We start from the raw sequence: 22,753 nt of genomic DNA, 5'->3' as shown, positions 1-22,753 counted from the left end.
TATGGCATGCCCACTCTCTCTTACTTATCTTCTCGCCATTGTACCCTCTCTTGTAATGTTACAATAAGCTGTCAATGGAATTGAGCACCTGTCGGTGCCTTGCTTTGTTAAAAAAAAGGTTTACAGAGTCAGAAACGGTATGTACATGGCTAGGAAAGCGACTATTGATTTGAGAATGTTTCTTGTCATTGGCAGTGCAGAGTATTCCATCTAACCCAAGACTAAGATTTTATTATCCCAAATGCTAGTGTACGCTTGAGCTTTTGCATGTTTGGGCGCACGCAAAGACGAGTGGTGTCTCAGTCTAGGATGGGCGTGTTAAGTAAAAAAAAATGAAGGCAAATTGTTTGCCTCATTCATTGATTAAGCAAAAGGAAATTACCAAGTTAATTGATTGAAAACCGACACAAACTGCTGAGTGGCACTCATGTAATACCCCAAACACAACTCAATGACAAGATCGCACACAGGCGTCATTGCCCTTCCTAAATTCCGAGCAAACTGACTCCGACTTCATCGAAGACAAACATTAACCCATTCCTCGCCGTGAAGACAGTGCTGAAACATGAGAAGACCAATGCCAGAACCAGAAACTCAGCCACCCGCACCGAGAGTAGCACAGCTCCAGTTTCTGAAACACTCCTATCCCATCGGTTTTTCACCTGTAGACGAAGGGGAGCAGGAAGCTGAGGGCACGAGTTGGTCGTAGCGGGAGGCGACAAACTGCAGGGGTATTATTTCCAAGTAGTAGCTCATAGGAACGGAATGATCTTACACCTGCATTCCACCGGTTTATTTGTATGAGCATGAAAAAGTACTCCGGTTGGTTTCAAATCTCCAGTTGCCGTTTCTGTCACCAAAATGCATTTCTGTATTGTTTCAGCCAAACAGGACTTTACAAGCAGAAACAATTACAAGGGAATATTCGAAAGTTCTGTTGGTGGCCGGTAAAATACCTTTGTAAAAAGTTTACATGGGTATATACTTCCAGAGCTCACAAGCTCTCAGTTAGATCATTTCTGACGTCCACACACCTTTCTTTTCTTGTTTCAATGATGACAGATATGTGGATGACTCGGTAAAAAGGACAATGTAACAAGATAACATGAATTTTTGTTCACCCATCTAATAGGGAGAACGATTCAAGTCGAGCACAGGCAAGTCAAGAGGGATACTCACGAGGATAGAAAAACTACCAAAATAGGCCATTGCCGCCTCAAACTACTTGACCTCCTCTTTTCATATTAGAGGATTTTGAATGGCCACATCGACCATTGCAAGAACATCTATGCTGGTTTGACCATGCAGATTATAGCGTAAAGGCCCACACCAAGCTCAAACCATAGGCGACGAGCCTAACATTCTTCAAAAATCTTCGATAACTAGCTCCTGACCTGAAAAACCAAAAACAAATTTTGTGAACAGAATAAACTTTTCTACAAAGTTTAACATGCATATAGCCCAGAGTTCACATTCTTTGACTAAGGTGTCCTGTTGGAAATTCAACTAGGAGTATATGTATTCATAATATCTTCAAGTAAATTCAGTTGCAGGCACAGAAAATTGCTAGGTGGGTTTAAGTTCATATACAAGAACTTCTAGAAAGCTCGCTAGAACTCATGATGTAGGCGCAAAACCATCCCTCAGAAAAAGAAAAAACACAGCTGTGGGCGTAGCATGCGCTGGACAACTTCACAGCTCTACCATGATTGAATGGACAATGAACCAACTTTAGTCAGAAAATTGTGTTAATAACACCATGAAATTCACTACTTGCAAACATGACCACTCGGGCAACAAGAAACACTGTAGAAATGAACTAACAGAGCCAGTGCCACAGGCCTATATAGGGACTTATTTTAGACGGGAACGCATACAAACATGGCCCAATATAGGAAATGTAATAATGCCGTCACAAGTGGATGCCTAGGGTCGCCTCACGCTGCATTCTGCCCCTACCTCATATGGTGCCTTTTGCATTGAGGTGTCCCCATGGGTGGTGCGATCTCAATAGTTGGTGTGGCTTACATTTGTTTTGAATATATGCCATACAGGAAACAGCAAGCACAAGCATACTCTTCCAATAAATCCAAGATGTAACAAGAGATTTGAATAAATCCATAAGATGTAACAAGAGATACTGAACTGGTACTTATGCTGCAAGTTGGGATGCCGAAGATGACTCGACATTTATCATGGTTGCCCTGGTCGAAGAAGTTTACATGGACCTTATAGAAGAGATCACTAATACCGACCTCATGTAATTGATATTTATTGAGGGCATGCCAGTTTTGGGGTAGCCTATTTTCGCAGCAGCAGCATGATGACATGGAAGTAAGCACCCCCCCCCCCCCCCCCCACCACAAACACACAAGCATCGAACCACTTAAGGAACAGATTTTTCCATCTTGAGAAGTGAGCAAGAACATATCAAAACATACATCCCAGAATGGAGATTAATCCCCACCCCTTCCCGGTTCAGTGAAACAACAACAGATATTTCATATTTGAGTACTAAGATCGATGTAGAAGTCCAACATCAGGTTACTTCTTGAGCATTGACTCAAGGAGAAGAGACAAAGTGGGCAGTTTTGGCCATCTAGAGATATAACCAAGACAAAATTAATTCAAAATATATATTTGAGAATTGAGAAATTTTTACCATGTCCAAGAATACACTTTTTATCAGTAGAACCAAATTTTTTAACTTTTAAAATTTGGATAAGAATTCTAGCATTCACTTGAGAAGGTGAGGCGCGATGGGCCCATTTTGGCCACTTAGAGAAGCAATCAAGAGAAACACAAGTCAAAACATAAATTCAAACATTCAGATTAATGTGGAAATCCAACATCACATTACTCCTTTTAAATTAGTAGAAGCATGGTTTTTTTTGTATCAAAATTTGGATCAACCTCAAGCATTCACAAGGCAAGACACAATAGGTCGGTTTGGCTATTTAGAGCGTAACCAAGAACAAAACAAGTTAAAACACACATTTGAGAATTGAGATTAATGCCAGGTACAAAGATTATGTTACCAGTTGAACCATGTTTTTTTTTTACTTTGAGATTAGGGTAGGAGACCTAGCATTCACTCAAGAAGGAGAGCCGGGCCAGGTAAGGTTTGACCAGTTAGACAAGTAATCAAGGAAAACAAGTCAAAAACATACATGTAAGATTAATGCCAGGATCCAAGACTGCAATTAGAATACTTAATTTTATCAGTTGAGCCATGCTTTTTGTATTTTGTGAAATTTGAATCGGTCTTGCGTTCACTCAAGGAGGCAAGGCGTAGTGATTTGGGATTAAACTCCGGTGATGTCTCATAAATCAGCTGAACTATAACATCCTAACAAAAAAGGAGCCCGATATTATTGGGCGTAGCCAGGCTTGGGTGGAGACAGAGAACTCCACCATAAGCATTACTGAGTGTTCTAGCAGCAACCTGACACATGAGACATTCAATCGCCCACGTGCGGAAACAACATAAATTCCATGGGGACATTCATCAATTGAATGAACAGCACAAGAAAACTTAAGAGTACGTACCGAGATAGGTCCGGCCGCCGGAGCGGCGGCGGCGGCGGCGGCTGCTGCTGACGGAGCAGGCGCATGCAGGAGTTCTCCTGATCTGGCCAACGGGTGGTAGGTTTTCTTGAGAAAGAATCGCAGGGGGCCATGGCTAATCGACCGATGGGCGTACAAACTACGGTTCCCTGTGAACAAAGCGGGCTAACAAATCTTCGACTCCTCAGAAAGTTGACGTGGGTGTTGTTGGGATGGATCGAATTGTCTGTGCCGCTGCAGATTAATCATACGCGAAACTGAACCTGACCAATAATCCGCCTGCTAGTGGAGCTCCAGTCGTATTAGAATGCCGGATTTGTATCAAGCACGAGAACAGTGGCCATGCCCGCCGCCGCCGAAGGAGTGGGGAATTGGCGAGGGCATATTTCCTGGTTGCGCCAGGTCTCAACAGCTTTTTTCTTTGAGGAACGACAGGTCTCGACTGCTAACTGGGCCTAGGAGGAAAGTCTGTACAATAAAGTGCTGACAGGGCTTTGGGCCGAACAAATCAACAAGGTGCGGTGCCCAAGAGATAAAAAAACCTGTTGATACTCTTGTAAAGATAACATGGTATTGTCTAAAAAAAAGATAACATGGTAATCACCTTGCAATAAAAAGTACTTTAATGTCAAGAAAAAAGTAGTCGTCTGGTAAAATTGAAGGGAAAATGTTCTCCAGAAACATACCTGCATCTAATGATCATATGGCAATTTTACAAAAAAAAAAACTGCGTTTTGTAAATTCCTGGAATTTTTTTTTGTAATAGCCACATGGAAAATTAAGGGGAAATAGTTTCTCAAAAAGCATGATTTTTTGAAAATTTGCTTGTAGTCATCACATAGCCATATTTACCAAAAAAATGTTTTCATAAGACAATGACAAAAAAATACAGAAAAAATGTGAAATAGTCACATAATTAGTCTTGGTATGTTAAAAAAATTGTCGTGGCACATCGTTGTAAGATTGACGAAGTCAGCACTGGCACCTCCGTAGTTGGTGGGAACGTGTCCTCTCAGTAAACGAACATCACCGCTAAGTTTAATTAAATCCAAAAAAATGCGAGCACCAACGTCAAATCTAGGCTTAGTTCTCGGGTGTAGCCTCTAGTTAAAAAGAGTATTTTGGTCGCAATACGTAGTTGACTAGCTACCATGATTGAACATGAATAGATTAGAAGTTTTTTCGTAAAAAGAAGGATACAAAAAATTATATAACGAGATAGTAATAACAGGTATGTATATTCCACGTATATTTCCATGCACGGGGAGGCCTTATACACTTACAAACTTACGGTGAAAGAAACAATGTTGTTACTTCCACGGCTCATTGGCCGAACGAAACATTGAGACGCACATGCGTGCACGCACGCATATTCTTCACACGACCCATCACGCACAAATCAAGCCAGCCCTCAAACACGCGGGGCAAACACACTTGAACACTCGATGTATCATATACCGTAGATAACAGCTTTTGTCGGAGCGGTTGATCATCCAACGGCCCACAACTTACCGAGAGGCGAGAGCTTCCCCAGGAGAACGAGCTCCTTTCACTCCACCGTTGGAAGTTGCTGGTGCGTCGCCGGGACGGTGAAGATGAACTCGTAGACGGCCACGGCGAGGGGCCCGCCGGCGAGCGGGCCGACCCAGTAGACCCAGTGGTTGGCCCAGTTTCCGGAGGCCAGCGCCGGCCCGAAGGACCTCGCGGGGTTCATGGACGCGCCGGTGAGCGCGCCGCCGGCGATGGTGTTGGCACCGACGAGGAGGCCGGTGAGCAGCGGGCCGAACCCTGGCGCGGAGCTCTTGGGGTCGAGGATGGCGGCGTAGATGGTGAAGAGCAGCGTGAAGGTGAAGACGACCTCCGCCACCACGCCCTGGATCGGGCCCACGCCCGCCGCCAGCGCGTGCACCGGAGTGACCTGCAGCGTGACACGCCGGAGCGTGCACAGATCGTCAACAGTGGCACTTACTATTGTGGTAGTAGCTTGAGGTTGTCAGGCTGGCATGCATGTGACAGGTAGGAGGAACGACGGCGACGTACCAGTCCGCCGGTGAGGGCCCTGAGCAGGATGCAGGCGAGGGAGGAGCCGAGCATCTGGGCGAGCACGAAGAAGCCGGCGCGGATGAGGGTGATGTGGCCGCCGACGGCGAGGCTGAGCGTGACGGCTGGGTTCATGTGGGCGCCGGAGATGTGGAACCCTGCGGTTGCGAACACCGCCACCACCAGCGCATGGCCCAGCGCCACCGCGATCAACGCCGCCGACGTGTCGCCTCCGGCTGCGACTGCTTGTCCTGATTAACAATGCACAAAAGAAATCAGCAGCCTGCGGATCCTGAAACGCTGGTTCAACACTGCATTTTCTCAAGACGATCGTGCCATCAAACGGCAAATGCGGGTGATATGGAAGGAACATAATGGAAGGGTATCTTCACGGGAGCACTGGACTGGACATGACAAATCTGAAGCTCTAGGTGGTCGCGACATATCTCTCGATCAGGTGTTCTCTTGATTGAAGTCTATACAATACAGTGCCGCATCACCGACCCAGGAGGTGCTTCAAAGCGAGATGACATGCATGCCAGTACTTTATTAACTGAAATTAAGCTTAATATTAACTTTTTTTTTGCCGCAACAAAGAGGGAGAAGAAACTTGATAACTCAATAATCCACATGGTGACGTGCGAGCTTCGTAAACCAATATAATATGCAAGCATTGGTGCTGTAAATTTTGAGACTTCGACGTGGCAAGGAACCCACCGCTCACAACCTACTGGTTCTACTCTGTCACTTTCTATCTCAACCGATTCCTCAGACGCCTTCTTTGTCATTTTTTTACGATATCCAAACTTCGCGCAGGTGTTTCCATTTTTCTAGGGGCAAAACACACGTGTCGTCCTGTAATTGGTAGGTGTGTGTGCCCCACCTAGTTGTATAACCAACTAAACAAAGTAATAGAAAAATATTGAACGGTTGATTCAGGGGCTGTGCACAGCATGCACGGAACGAACGGATGTAGCCGGCATTAAAGTGGGCGGAGGAGCACTGCCCGCACGTACCTCCGACGATGGCGGAGCCGACGCCGACGAAGACGAAGAGGAAGGTGAGGACGAGCTCGCCGAGCACGGCCCGGAGGCAGCCGGGGTCGGACGCCTCGCGGCGGTGGCCCAGCGCTATCTTCGGCATCTTCGATCGATCCCTGGGGGGAGGCGCCTGTCGATGATCTTATCAGCGGATGGCCAAGACAGGAGCAATCGATCGGTGGATGCCGAGCGCGCTGGATGTTTGTGTGTTTGTGTGTGCTCGTTCACTGGGGGACGCCGGCTATATATAGGCAGGATATATTTTTGTACGGGGGATTTAATTTGGCAAGTCAAAAGGCTATAATGGCGCGCCTCAAATATTCTTCTTCCATGCGGTGCAAAAGAGCTGTGCACGTACGACGTCAGCTGGAGCATGCAGGTGCACTGCACACAGGTCACGCCTGGTGTCTTCCCTGTTGCAGTTGCAGATCACAATGGTAAAAAGTTTTTTTTTTTGAAACTACAATGGTAAAAGTTTGGAACACGTAGGTCCTCCTCTCCGGCCAGCCCGTTTGATTTGTAAGTAACTAGTACAAAAACATGTACATATTTTTTCTGTCAAAAAATTACCATTGCAAGGTAGGGCGTGACTGTACTTTGCACACGGGCCAACCAACTTAACATGGTGAATTGATCGTTGCTCAGATGGTCGGTGGAACCAATCCATCAGATTTCAAGTTCCTAGACTTTACTGGTGCTCGCATTTTTCTGGATTTATTTTTAAGCTTTCTGGTGAGGAGGAGACGTTTCCTTCGACTACGATGCGTATTTGGTGACTTTGTCGATTTCAAAATGTTGTGTCGGTTCAGTATCTTGAAGGTGCTCATAGGAGTGTAGTGTGCATGCTTACTTTCATAGGGGGAGTGTGTGTGCGTGTATGTGATCATTTGCGATTGTATTGTGTAAACAAAAAACTTAACATGAAAACACAAATTATTTGTTTTCTCAAATTTATTCCCTCCGTTCACAAATATAAGATATTTTGAACTACGTAGGGACCAAAATGACGAATAAACACCTTAACATGTGTCTATATACAACTGATTCATAAAAAGGTTAGAACATCTTGTGGACTGAAATAAGTAGTTTTTTTAGTATAATTATGATTTTATTCCCCTCTTGTATGTTTTCCACTTTGAAAGTCTAAGATATCAGTGAAGTTTGCGAGTTGTTCCTGATTCTTTCACGAAGTATCCTATTTTTCTTCATGTTTCCCATTTTCAATTCAATTTTTGGGAATTTATAGAATAAAATTCACTGGCTATCCACTACATGTCTAGATTCACCCCCACAGCAAACTCCACCTTGTAGTACTCAGCAATAGCCTTCCTTGAGGGCGCTAAATGTCAATGACGGGCGACCTCCATGGAGGTCGTTGAAAAAAATAGAAAACATATTTTAAAGTTTTAAAAATATCTTTAAAAATCATATATGTTTACATGTATGTATTCTACATGTGTGAAATTTTGAAGATGAAATACATTACGGTGAGAGATACGCAAAAAGACAAATCGTAATTGTCAAACGGATGAATAGTACACACTGTTCACTATTATAAATGCAGGATTTCCTCTTTTTGTGTAGCTCTCACCACAATGTATTTCATTGTGAAATTTTATACACATGTTTAATATATCCATATGAATGTGTAGATTTTTTTTTCAATTTTTTTAAACTCCAAATGTGATTATCTAATTTCTCAAAATAACCACATCCATGAAGGTTGCCCGCCAAAAGCCACACTCGAGGGCTCTAAAAGCCAATCGCGGGGGACCTTCATGGAGGTATGGTATCATATATGTGGTTAGTTCACGATCTTTGCTAAAAACTTGATTACTAGTTAAGCTTAGTTAACCATTATTAATACCGATGGTGTTAGGCACCCTATCCGCTATAATTAAATTCAACGGGATAATATGCCGTCGACTGTTATTAATACCAATGGTGTTAGGCACCCTCTCAGTTGTAATTAAACTCAACGGGATAAATATACGACCATTATTGATACCAATGGTGTTGGGCACGGCCGGCTATATGCATCGTCTCGACATGGTGAGTCGATCATGGACCAAGAAATAGCCGATGGCTCATCATCGGCTTGGCATGGTGAGCAAAGATGACAGCTGACAATACCGTCGCCTATTGTAGTAACGGTCGACCGAGCATTACCGATGGGAGATTACCGATGGTGCTGTCAGGTATAGTCATAGCGGACGGTATTGTTCAAAAAAAAAAAAGCTATTGAACAACGTGTGCAACCCAATCATTCAAAAAAAAAAAAAACCACGTGTTCTTCCTCTAGTGCAACTAAACAATATCTATTGAACAATCTCGCGTTTTTAGCCTCCATAGATCTCAAAATGCAATGTAATTCCAATCATATATCTTTGTTAGTTTTGCGTTTAGAAAAACATGTAAACGAAAGAAGCTCGTAGTGGAAGGCCATGTTCCCCGTCAATAGCAAGTCTTTGGTGACCCCCCCCCCCCCCCCCCCCCCCCACAATCAAAAAACGTTTTTGGTGGACATGTATGAGCGTACTCCTTCCATACGGAAATACTTGCCCTAGAAATGGATAAAATAGATGTATCTATGGATGTATCTATAACTAAAATAAGTCTAAATACAATCATTTCAAGGACAGGTATTTTCGGACGGAGAGAGTACACACGTGTGTGTGCGCACGTGTTGTACTTTCAAAACAATAAGATGTTGGAAAATTGGCCTTTTCGCTTAGAGGTTACTTGCTCCATTAGCAAATACTTGTCATTTTATAACGTGTGCAGTCAAATTTAGCAAAAACTCACGATATGTGTATGCAAGAACGTGAAGATTAGACAGGTGAAAATAACACCCTTGGTTTTGTTATGGAGAATATTTCCATAACAATGTATTTTATAACTTTTGCGAACATATATGATATAACATGAAGTGGTCAAAGTTGCATGTCGAAGAACTATGTTTTTCCTTAAAACGACATGAAACTTCCGAAATGCAAGTAATTTCTGAAAGCCTGATTCCAACATCGGAGGTACTTGTGTTCGTGCAAATTGGAACATCGTTGGTGTTATAGGGTTGGTCCACATTTGTGTTCAGCTCAAATAAACTTAGGATTTGTCTCCATACAAGTATATGAAATCAAACATTGTAAGTCTGACCAACTTTATAGAAACAAATAGTATCAACATTCATAATATGAAATCAATGTCATGAGAGCAATTCCAACGCGCCGACCCATTTCGTACGCGCGCATCCGTTTGGGTCGGCACGGACAGAAAAGTCGGCCCAACGTGTCGACCCAAACGGACGTGCGTCCGCTTTTCGTCCGCCTGTCGACCAATTCCTGGCCCATTTTTGAGCCAGATTTACGTCGGCGCGAACACGAGACCGACGCGCGTGCGCACCCGCCTACTCCTCCCCCTGGCCCGTTGGTCGGTGGCACACTCCACCATTTTCCTCCACTTTTCCCAAAACCCTCCCGCCCACGCGCGTTCCCACCGCTCGCCATGGACGACGACCTTGATGCCGACGCCGGCCTCGATGCCACCGCCGGCCTCGCCTCCCTTGCCTCGGCCGGCATCACGTCCACCCCCTCCAGCAAAGGCAAGCCTCGCGCCCCCCGCAAGACCGTCGCCGTGCCCAAGACGAAGAAGAAGCTGACGCCCGAGGAGCGGGCAAGGGAGTCGGCGAAGAGAAAGGGCCGGAGGCACGCGACGGACGCAAGGGAGGAGGCCATCGCAGCTGCCGCCATCGCCGCCGCCACACAGCGGGAGGCCACGAACGCCCGCGTCGCGGAGGCAACGTGGGAGGCGCTGATGTACCTAGGGTTAAACCCTGGCCATCACAGCCTCGTCAACGCCGTCGTGGCCGCGGCCAGCACCGGCTCATCTGCGTTTCCTCGGATGGTGCTGCCCTAGTCGCCCCGCGCGTCGGTGATGCAGCCGATGCCCGGCTTCCATGTCTACCCGCAGGCCTCTGACTCTCCGGGAGTGCTCGCCCGAGGTGAGCATGGTGGCACCTTCCACGCCCACGCCCATCGACCTTAACGCCACAACAGTGGCAGGTGGCTCGTCATCCGGAGGGGCGAGGAAACGCGCGCGACACATGCCAGCCGACATGCTGCCGGACACACGCAACCTGTTCGATGGAATACCGGCCTCCGGCGACGGTGACTACATGCATAACATCATCTTCGAGGGTGGTGCGGCGGCAGCTGGCGGTGCCGCCGGGGCTGGCTACGATCCCGAAGAGACACAAAGCCAGGATGGCCGAGGGGCGTTCACGCTGTCCACCTTTGATCAAGATCAGGTCGCCTTCATGCATGATCAGGTCGGTGTGGACCTGGACGGCTTCCCGCTCGATCACGTGTTTCCGGAGGACTACATGCTGGAGGAAGAGGATGAGTTGGACATCGATGGGAAGCCATTGTTCCAGGACGAGCTCGCCAACCAAGCCGCCGAGGGGAAGCCGAAGCGCAAGAGCAGGCGGACGAAGGCATACACGACGGCCGAGGACAAGCTACTTTGTGAGTGTTGGAGGGACATTGGGCAAGACCTGAAGATCGGCGCCGAACAAAAGGCATCAACGTTTTGGACTCGTGTCCATCGTGAGTTCCATGAGCGCAAGAAGTTTCCGCCGTACCAAATGCAAAGCACGCGCGGGTGAGTGTCCATTTCGAAGCGTTGGAAGGTGATCCAACAAGAGTGCAAAAAGTTTTGTGCCACTCTTGAGATCATTGAGGCGTGCCCCGTGAGTGGCATCGGCATGCAAGACATGGTATGCTAGCAAGCGGCACTCTTTGTGTCATTCCGTTTATGCTTGCATGTCCATTTCCATATCCATTTGCCAATATGCTTGCATGCAATTCATTTGTAGGCATTCCAAGCTTTGGAGGCATTCAAGGTCCAACACGATGGCAAGTGCTTCAACCTCTTCCATTGTTGGAGGGTCATCAAAGAAGAGAAAAAGTTCAAGACGCAATATGCCGCCCTCATGTCGCATGGGGGAAAGAAGGCCGTGGAGGAGGTTGGGGACGACGAGAAGCAACGGCCAAGGGGGAAGACCAACTCCAAGGAGGACAAGCGGGATGGGGCGTCAAACACCTTGATCGCAAGCGTGGAGGACATGATGAGTAAGAAGGACTCAAAGGAGGAGCAGCGCCGATGATACAATGAAGAACAATGTGTTGGAGAACGTAGTAATTTCAAAAAAATTCCTACGCACACGCAAGATCATGGTGATGCACAGCAACGAGAGGGGAGAGTGTTGTCTACGTACCCTCGTAGACCGGAAGCGGAAGCGTTATAACAATGCGGTTGATGTAGTCGTACGTCTTCACGGCCCGACCGATCAAGCACCGAAACTACGGCACCTCCGAGTTTTTGCACACGTTCAGCTCGATGACGATCCCCGGACTCCGATCCAGCAAAGTGTCGGGGATGAGTTTCGTCAGCACGACGGCGTGGTGACGATCTTGATGTTCTACCGTCGCAGGGCTTCGCCTAAGCACCGCTACAATATTATCGAGGATTATGGTGGAGGGGGGCACCACACACGGCTAAGAGATCAATGATCAATTGTTGTGTCTCTGGGGTGCCCCCTACCCCCGTATATAAAGGAGTGGAGGAGGGGGCCGGCCAAGGAGGGTGGCGCGCCCAAGGGGGGGAGTCCAACTCCCACCGGGAGTAGGACTCCCCTTTTTCCTATTAGGAGTAGGAGAGGGAAGGAAGAGGAAGGAGGAAGGAAGGAAAGGGGGGGCCGACCCCCCTCTCAATTCGGATTGGGCTTGGGGGGGGGGGCGCCCCTCCCTTGCTCCTTTCCCCTCCTTTCCACTAAGGCCCAATAAGGCCCATATACCTCCCGGGGGGTTCCGATAACCTCCCGGTGATCCGGTATTGTCCCAATCTTACCCGAAACCTTCCCGGTGTCCAAATATAGTCGTCCAATATATCGATCTTTATGTCTCGACCATTTCGAGACTCCTCGTCAAGTCCGTGATCACATCCAGGACTCCGAACAACCTTCGGTACATCAAAATATATAAACTCATAATGAAACTGTCATCGTAACGTTAAGCGTGCGGACCCTACGGGTTCGAGAACAATGTAGACATGACCGAGACACGTCTCCAGTCAATAACCAATAGTGGAACCTGGATGCTCATATTAGCTCCTACATATTCTATGAAGATCTTTATCGGTCAGACCGCATAACAACATACGTTGTTCCCTTTGTCATCGGTATTTTACTTGCCCGAGATTTGATCGTCAATATCTCAATACCTAGTTCAATCTCGTTACCGGCAAGTCTATTTACTCGTTCCTTAATACATCATCCTGCAACTAACTCATTAGTTGCAATGCTTGCAAGGCTTATAGTGATGTGCATTACCGAGTGGGCCCAGAGATACCTCTCCGACAATCGGAGTGACAAATCCTAATCTCGAAATACGCCAACCCAACAAGTACCTTTGGAGAGACCTGTAGAGCACCTTTATAATCACCCAGTTACGTTGTGACGTTTGGTAGCACACAAAGTGTTCCTCCGGTAAACAGGAGTTGCATAATCTCATAGTCATAGGAACATGTATAAGTTATGAAGAAAGCAATAGCAACAAACTAAACGATCAAGTGCTAAGCTAATGGAATGGGTCATGTCAATCACATCATTCTCCTAATGATGTGATTCCGTTAATCAAATGACAACTCATGTCTATGGTTAGGAAACATAACCATCTTTGATCAACGAGCTAGTCAAGTAGAGGCATACTAGTGACACTCTGTTTGTCTATGTATTCACACATGTATTATGTTTCCGGTTAATACAATTCTAGCATGAATAATAAACATTTATCATGATATAAGGAAATAACTTTATTATTGCCTCTAGGGCATATTTCCTTCAGTCTCCCACTTGCACTAAAGTCAATAATCTAGTTCACATCGCCATGTGATTTAACATCAATAGTTCACATCACCATGTGATTAACACCCATAGTTCACATTGTCATGTGACCAACACCCAAAGGGCTTACTAGAGTCAATAATCTAGTTCACATCGCTATGTGATTAATACCCAAAGAGTACTAAGGTGTGATCATGTTTTGCTTGTGAGGGAAGTTTAGTCAACGGGTCTGCCACATTCAGATCCGTATGTATTTTGCAAATTTCTATGTCAACAATGCTCTGCACGGAGCTACTCTAGCTAATTGCTCCCACTTTCAATATGTATCCAGATTGAGACTTAGAGTCATCTGGATCAATGTCAAAACTTGCATAGACGTAACCCTTTATGACGAACCTTTTGTCACCTCCATAATCGAGAAACATATCCTTATTCCACTAAGGATAATTTTGACCAATGTCCAGTGATCTACTCCTAGATCACTATTGTACTCCCTTGCCAAACTCAGGGCAGGGTATACAATAGGTCTGGTACACAGTATGGCATGCTTTATAGAACCTATGGCTGAGGCATAGGGAATGACTTTCATTCTCTCTCTATCTTCTGCCGTGGTCGGGTTTTGAGTCTTACTCAACTTCACACCTTGTAACACAGGCAAGAACTCATTTTTGACTGTTCCATTTTGAACTACTTCAAAATCTTGTCAAGGTATGTACTCATTGAAAAAACTTATCAAGCGTCTTGATCTATCTCTATAGATCTTGATGCTTAATATGTAAGCAGCTTCACCGAGGTCTTTCTTTGAAAAAACTCCTTTCAAACATTCCTTTATGCTTTGCAGAATAATTCTACATTATCTCCGATCAACAATATGTCATACATATACTTATCAGAAATGTTGTAGTGCTCCCACTCACTTTCTTGTAAATACAGGCTTCACCCCAAGTCTGTATAAAACTATATGCTTTGATCAACTTATCAAAGCGTATATTCCAACTCCGAGATGCTTGCACCAGTCCATAGATGGATCGCTGGAGCTTGCATATTTTGTTAGCACCTTTAGGATTGACAAAACCTTCTGGTTGCATCATATACAACTTTTCTTTAATAAATCCATTAAGGAATGCAGTTTTGTTTATCCATTTGCCAGATTTCATAAAATGTGGCAATTGCTAACATGATTCGGACAGACTTAAGCATAGATACGAGTGAGAAACTCTCATCGTAGTCAACACCTTGAACTTGTCGAAAACCTTTTGCGACAATTCTAGCTTTGTAGATAGTAACACTACTATCAATGTCTGTCTTCCTCTTGAAAATCCATTTAATCTCAATGGCTTACTGATCTTTGGGCAAGTCAATCAAAGTCCATACTTTGTTCTTATATATGGATCTTATCTCAGATTTCATGGCCTCAAGCCATTTCGTGGAATCTGGGCTCATCATCACTTCCTCATAGTTCGTAGGTTCGTCATGGTCAAGTAACATGACCTCCAGAACATGATTACCATACCACTCTGGTGTGGATCTCACTCTGGTTTACCTACGAGGTTCGGTAGTAACTTGATCTGAAGTTACATGATCATCATCATTAGCTTCCTCACTAATTGGTGTAGTAGTCACAAGAACAAATTTCTGTGATGAACTACTTTCCAATAAGGGAGCAGGTACAGTTACCTCATCAAGTTCTACTTTCCTCCCACTCACTTCTTTCGAGAGAAACTCCTTCTCTAGAAAGGATCCATTCTCAGCAATGAATATCTTGCCTTCGGATCTATGATAGAAGGTGTACCCAACATTTTCTTTTGGGTATCCTATGAAGACGCACTTCTCCGATTTGGGTTTGAGCTTATCAGGTTGAAACTTTTTCACATAAGCATTGCAAACTCAAACTTTAAGAAATGACAGCTTAGGTTTCTTGCCAAACCATAGTTCATACGGTGTCGTCTCAATAGATTTAGATGGTGCCCTATTTAACGTGAATGTAGCTGTCTCTAATGCATAACCTCAAAACTATAGTGGTTAATCGGTAAGAAACATCATAAATTGCACTATATCCAATAATAGTACGGTTATGACGTTCGGACACACCATTATGTTGTGGTGTTCCAGGTGGCATGATTTTGTGAAACTATTCCACATTGTTTTAATTGAAGACCAAACTCGTAACTCAAATATTTGTCTCTGCGATCAGATCGTAGAAACTTTATTTTCTTGTCACGATGATTTTCCACTTCACTCTAAAGTTTTTTAACTTTTCAAATGTTTCAGACTTATGTTTCATCAAGTAGATATACCCATATCTACTCAAATCATCTGTGAAGGTCAGAAAATAACGATACCCGCCGCGAGTCTCAACATTCATCGGACTGCATACATCAGTATGTATTATTTCCAATAAGTCAGTTGCTTGCTCCATTGTTCCGGAGAACGGAGTCTTAGTCATCTTGCCCATGAGGCACGGTTCGCAAGCATCAACTGATTCATAATCAAGTGATTTCAAAAGCCCATCGGCATGGATTTTCTTCATGCGCTTTACACCAGTATGACCTAAACGGCAGTGCCACAAATAAGTTGCACTATCATTATTAACTTTGCATCTTTTGGCTTCAATATTATGAGAATGTGTATCACCACGATCGAGATCCAACAAACCATTTTCATTGGGTGTATGACCATATAAGGTTTTATTCATGTAAACAGAACAACAATTTATTCTCTTACTTAAATGAATAACCGTATTGCAATAAACATGATCAAATCATATTCATGCTCAATGCAAACACCAAATAACACTTATTTAGGTTCAACACTAATCCCGAAAGTATAGGGAGTGTGCGATGATGATCATATCAATCTTGGAACCACTTCCAACACACATCGTCACTTCACCCTTAACTAGTATCTGTTCATTCTGCAACTCCCGTTTCGATTTACCACTCTTAGCAACTGAACTAGTATCAAATACCGAGGGGTTGCTACGAACACTAGTAAAATACACATCAATAATCTGTATATCAAATATACCTCTGTTCACTTTGCCATCCTTCTTATCTGCCAAATACTTGGGGCAGTTCCGCTTCCAGTGACCAGTCCCTTTGCAGTAGAAGCACTTAGTCTCAGGCTTAGGACCAGACTTGGGCTTCTTCACTTGAGCAGCAACTTGCTTGCCGTTCTTCTTGAAGTTCCCTTTCTTTCCCTTTGCCCTTTTCTTGAAACTAGTGGTCTTGTTAATCATCAACACTTGATGCTCTTTCTTGATTTCTACCTTCATCGATTTCATCATCATGAAAAGCTCGGGAATCGTTTTCATCATTCCTTGCATACTATAGTTCATCACGAAGTTCTACTAACTTGGTGATGGTGACTAGAGAATTCTGTCAATCACTATTTTATCTGGAAGATTAACTCCCACTTGATTCAAGCGATTGTAGTACCCAGACAATCTGAGCACATGCTCACTGCTTGAGCTATTCTCCTCCATCTTTTAGCTATAGAACTTGTTGGAGACTTCATATCTCTCAACTCGGGTATTTACTTGAAATATTAACTTCAACTCCTGGAACATCTCATATGGTCCATGACGTTCAAAACGTCTTTGAAGTTCCGATTGTAAGCCGTTTAAGTATGGTGCACTAAACTATCAAGTAGTCATCATATTGAGCTAGCCAAACGTTAATAACATCTGCATCTGCTCCTGCAATAGGTTTGTCACCTAGCGGTGCATCAAGGACATAATTCTTCTGTGCAGCAATGAGGATAAACCTCAGATCACGGATCCAATCCGCATCATTGCTACTAACATTTTTCAACTTAGTTTTCTCTAGGAACATATAAAAATTAAATAGGGAGAAACATCGCGAGCTATTAATCTACAACATAGATATGCTAATACTACCAGGACTAAGTTCATGATAAATTAAAGTTCAATTAATCATATTACTTAAGAACTCCCACTTAGATAGACATCCCTCTAATCATCTAAGTGATCACGTGATCCAAATCAACTAAACCATAACCGATCATCCCGTGAAATGGAGTAGTTTTCAATGGTGAACATCACTATGTTGATCATATCTACTATATGATTCACGCTCGACCTTTCGGTCTCAGTGTTCCGAGGCCATATCTGCATATGCTAGGCTCGTCAAGTTTAACCTGAGTATTCTGCGTGTGCAAAAACTGGCTTGCACTCGTCGTAGATGGACGTAGAGCTTATCACACCCGATCATCACGTGGTGTCTGGGCACGACGAACTTTGGCAACGGTGCATACTCAGGGAGAACACTTTTATCTTGAAATTTAATGAGAGATCATCTTATAATGCTACCGCCGAACAAAGAAAAATAAGATGTATAAAAGATAAACATCACATGCAATCATAATATGTGACATGATATGGCCATCATCATCTTGTGCTTTTGATCTCCATCTCCAAAGTATTGTCATGATCTCCATCGTCACCGGCATGACACCATGATCTCCATCATCTTGATCTATATCAATGTGTCATCACATGGTCGTCTCGCCAACTAATTGCTCCTGCAACTATTGCTATCGCATAGCGATAAAGTAAAGTAATTATTTGGCGCTTGCATCTTATGCAATAGAGAGATAACCATGAGGCTTTTGCCAGTTGCCGATAACTTCAACAAAACATGATCATCTTATACAACAACTTATATATCATCATGTCTTGACCATATCACATCACAACATGCCCTGCAAAAACAAGTTAGACGCCCTCTACTTTGTTGTTGCAAGTTTTACGTGGCTGCTACGGGCTTAGTAAGAACCATTCTTACCTACGCATCAAAACCACAATGATAGTTTGTCAAGTTGGTGCTGTTTTAACCTTCTCAAGGACCGGGCGTAGCCACACTCGGTTCAACTAAAGTTGGAGAAACTGACACCCGCTAGTCACCTGTGTGCATAGCACGACGGTAAAACCAGTCTCGCGTAAGCGTACACGTAATGTCAGTCCGGGCCGCTTCATCCAACAATACCGCCGAACCAAAGTGTGACATGCTGGTAAGCAGTATGACTTATATCACCCACAACTCACTTGTGTTCTACTCGTGCATATTACATCAACGCATAAAACCTGGCTCAGATGCCACTGTTGGAGAACGTAGTAATTTCAAAAAAATTCCTACGCACACGCAAGATCATGGTGATGCACAGCAACGAGAGGGAAGAGTGTTGTCTACGTACCCTCGTAGACCAGAAGCGGAAGCGTTATAACAACGCGGTTGATGTAGTCGTACGTCTTCACGGCCCGACCGATCAAGCACCGAAACTACGCCACCTCCGAGTTTTTACACACGTTCAGCTCGATGACGATCCCCGAACTCCGATCCAGCAAAGTGTCGGGGATGAGTTCTGTCAGCACGACGGCGTGGTGACGATCTTGATGTTCTACCATCGCAGGGCTTCGCCTAAGCACCGCTACAATATTATCGAGGATTATGGTGGAGGGGGGCACCGCACACGGCTAAGAGATCAATGATCAATTGTTGTGTCTCTGGGGTGGCCCCCTGCCCCCGTGTATAAAGGAGTGGAGGAGGGGGCCGACCAAGGAGGGTGGCGCGCCCAAGGGGGGGAGTCCAACTCCTACCGGGAGTAGGACTCCCCTTTTTCCTATTAGGAGTAGGAGAGGGAAGGAAGAGGAAGGAGGGAGGAAGGAAAGGGGGGGCCGACCCCCTCCCAATTCGGATTGGGCTTGGGGGGGGGGGCGCCCCCTCCCTTGCTCCTTTCCCCTCCTTTCCACTAAGGCCCAATAAGGCCCATATACCTCCCGGGGGGTTCCGATAACCTCCCGGTGATCCGGTATTGTCCCAATCTTACCCGAAACCTTTCCGGTGTCCAAATATAGTCGTCCAATATATCGATCTTTATGTCTCGACCATTTCGAGACTCCTCGTCAAGTCCGTGATCACATCCGGGACTCCGAACAACCTTCGGTACATCAAAATATATAGACTCATAATGAAACTGTCATCGTAACGTTAAGCGTGCGGACCCTACGGGTTCAAGAACAATGTAGACATGACCGAGACACGTTTCCGGTCAATAACCAATAGCGGAACCTGGATGCTCATATTAGCTCCTACATATTCTACGAAGATCTTTATCGGTCAGACCGCATAACAACATACGTTGTTCCCTTTGTCATCGGTATGTTACTTGCCCGAGAATCGATCGTCAGTATCTCAATACCTAGTTCAATCTCGTTACCGGCAAGTCTCTTTACTCGTTTCGTAATACATCATCCCGCAACTAACTCATTAGTTGCAATGCTTGCAAGGCTTATAGTGATGTGCATTACCGAGTGGGCCCAGAGATACCTCTCCGACAATCGGAGTGACAAATCCTAATCTCGAAATACGCCAACCCAATAAGTACCTTTGGAGACACCTGTAGAGCACCTTTATAATCACCCAGTTACGTTGTGACGTTTGGTAGCACACAAAGTGTTTCTCCGGTAAACGCGAGTTGCATAATCTCATAGTCATAGGAACATGTATAAGTTATGAAGAAAGCAATAGCAACAAACTAAACGATCAAGTGCTAAGCTAACGGAATGGGTCATGTCAATCACATCATTTTCCTAATGATGTGATCCCGTTAATCAAATGACAACTCATGTCTATGGTTAGGAAACATAACCATCTTTGATCAACGAGCTAGTCAAGTAGAGGCATACTAGTGACACTCTGTTTGTCTATGTATTCACACATGTATTATGTTTCTGGTTAATACAATTCTAGCATGAATAATAAACATTTATCATGATATAAGGAAATAACTTTATTATTGCCTCTAGGCCATATTTCCTTCACAATGAACGCCTTCATGGAGATCCAAAGAAGGAGGCTTGAGATGGAGGCGGAGAAGCAAGCCAAGATGCTTGAGATGGAGGTGGAGAAGTAACCCAAGATGTTAGAGATCGAGGCCGCCAACGCCAAGACCAAGGCGAAACAAGTGGCTCTCGCAAGCATGATGACGGGGGTGAAGATCATGAAGGTGGATCTCAACACCGTGTCGCCAAGGAAGAGGTCGTGGTTCAAGAAGATGCAGGTTGACATACTCAAGTTTGACGATAAGTGATCTATGGCGGCGAGCGCCATCCTTTTTTGTATGCCGGCAAGTGTGCTGGCATGACCACGGCCGCGATGGCGTGGTCGAACTCCCGCCCCTTTTTGTGTGTTGTCATGTGTGCCTGCCGTTGGCAAGTGCGCCAGTTTGACCTGTGTGGCTTTTTTCTGAAACTGGCATTGTATGCCGGCGCTGGCATGGTGCCGGCATGAACTTTGGGCGACAACATGGCCGCTGACATGATCTATAGCCGCGTGCCTTTTCGAAATTTGCGTGCGGACATGAAATGAGTCGCGGCTGTTGGGCTTGTTACCGGCCCAAATCTTAAAAAGGACGGACGTCGAGCGGCCGGCCGACCCAAACAAACAAAAGGCGGACAAATACGTCGTCCGTTTGGGTCGACGTGTTAGAGTTGCTCCGAGATGCATCATGAATTTAATTTTCATATTAAATAACTTTAGTATTGATGCTGCTATTTTTTCATATAAATATGATCAAATTTTATAAAATATAACTTCAAACAAACTTTTATTTATTTTTGCATGGAAGACAAATCTTGTATCGAGAGTAAAAAGGACCAAAGGGAGTATCATTTTGTTCGAAAAAAGGCAGCATCATTGTTTTTTTTTGCGGGAACAACATAGGTATCATGTCCATCGTCGAAAACAAAAACATAGGGCATCATGTCGTGCCAACTTGCAAAAGACCCCACGTAGATAGTTACCCCTAGAGTGTAGCGCGAGTTTCCCCTTTCCAACAGCAGGTTAAGCTCAGCAAGCTCTGTATTTTGCGGGCTGGCCAAATCCAGGGCGAGCCGGCAGACGTGACACCCAGTGGCCCGCCTCCGGAGAAAAACAATCACGCCGGCGTATGTGTCGATCCAGGGTTGGAGCGCGTCCATCCAACTCCGTTTTATTCTTTTCTGCATAAGTTGCTCTGCATTTGCCCTCAGTTCATGAGCAACCAATTAACAAATTAGATTCCAAACTGCTCCCCGAGGCCCGTGGACGCACTCGATCGCTGTCGCTGAAAAGGCCAAGGTGAATAATAGGCAAAAACTGGCCACTTGCTTGCTCTCGCACGGCTCGGCTGCGTTGTCGCTCCCTGGCACCGCCTCCACATCAGGGCGCGCCGGGCCGCCAATGGCGTCGCCGGGACCCAACTGCTGCTTCCCATCATCACCAGCAAACTAGCATATCTTGAGGAGCGCTGGAACGATTAAAAAGAACACATGTTAGGAGGAGGAAAGCGTCCGCGCGGTCCATTAACTGGCGATTTTGACCATCCGCGCCAGGAAAATATTGCAGCCGCCGAGGGATCGGGTTTAGTTAGCTGGTGACGAACTCTGGCCGGCGTTGGAGTCGTACCCCCCCCGTTCCTGTGTCGGCGTGACGTGACCCGTCATCGTTGCGTTGCGTGGGCTTGGACTTTGTGTGAGCTTCTGATAGCTCGGCCGTGAACTGCCACTCAACTGCTGGACGTGAGAGCTTCGTCTGTGGCTCTAGGTCAACCTTTTTTGCGCACGGCTTAAATTGCTTGTGAAAGACAAAAAGGAGCAGCAATAAAGAACGGAGCTTTAGGTAGTGGAAAGGAAATGTTTTCTTTTGTGTGTGTAAGTACCATCTGTTTTCCTTTCTTTCAAACAATCCATATTTGTTTTCGTTTTCATGTACCAGCTGCTACAATGATGCCTCGGCTGGGCATCACGTTGTCATGAAATGGTGAGTTATTTACCCAAAATAACCACGCTTGTGGTTAGGGTAACAATTTAGTACTAGATTTGAACTAGCGCACAAAAACCAACAAAACTGCGTCTAATGCGCAATTCGGAGCACTGATGTTGGAATTTGGTCGTGAAAACAGCAAAACTGACAGGTGGGTCCCGCCTGTCAAGCCGACGTGGCAAAGATTAATCCAAGTCGATGTTTGACCTGCTGAGGTGGACGGGGGACCCACTGGTCAACCACTTATCGTCTTACTCCTCTTATTTTCTTCTTCCTCCTTTCTTACTCTGCCATGTGGCGGCTGGTCCGGAGCGGAGCTAAGCGCACGGGCACGTTAGTGGGAGCTGGTCTTCGAGAGAAAAGGAAGGAGGGCGGGAAGGGCC

General features: G+C 45.3%; 1 protein-coding gene and 1 long non-coding RNA gene across 3 annotated transcripts; both read right to left on the bottom strand.

Annotated features, from left to right (window-relative positions):
* Positions 1 to 416: 416 nt before the first annotated feature.
* On the bottom strand, positions 417 to 4,001 carry LOC125543381 (uncharacterized). Of its 2 annotated transcripts, XR_015618449.1 has the most exons (3): positions 3,550 to 4,001; positions 957 to 1,394; positions 417 to 850 (listed from the first exon to the last, which is right to left on the bottom strand). It is a non-coding gene; the product is annotated as an uncharacterized LOC125543381 (long non-coding RNA). The 2 variants fall into 2 exon arrangements; XR_007298412.2 differs by lacking the exon at positions 417 to 850 and having other exon boundaries at positions 920 to 1,394.
* Positions 4,002 to 4,786: 785 nt separating this feature from the next.
* Positions 4,787 to 6,878, bottom strand: LOC125543380 (aquaporin TIP4-3). The gene is made up of 3 exons (XM_048706708.2): positions 6,624 to 6,878; positions 5,608 to 5,858; positions 4,787 to 5,485 (listed from the first exon to the last, which is right to left on the bottom strand). Exons 1-3 carry the CDS (start codon positions 6,748 to 6,750, stop codon positions 5,117 to 5,119), a joined length of 747 nt encoding a protein of 248 aa, XP_048562665.1. The 5' UTR covers positions 6,751 to 6,878; the 3' UTR covers positions 4,787 to 5,116.
* Positions 6,879 to 22,753: the final 15,875 nt, after the last annotated feature.

Source organism: Triticum urartu, chromosome 3A (assembly GCF_056163025.1).
Source record: "Triticum urartu cultivar PI428250 chromosome 3A, HENAU_Tu73, whole genome shotgun sequence".
Classification (NCBI taxonomy): Eukaryota; Viridiplantae; Streptophyta; class Magnoliopsida; order Poales; family Poaceae; genus Triticum; species Triticum urartu.
The sequence above is the reverse complement of the archived record's forward strand: the minus strand, read 5'-3'. Positions and strand labels throughout refer to the sequence as shown.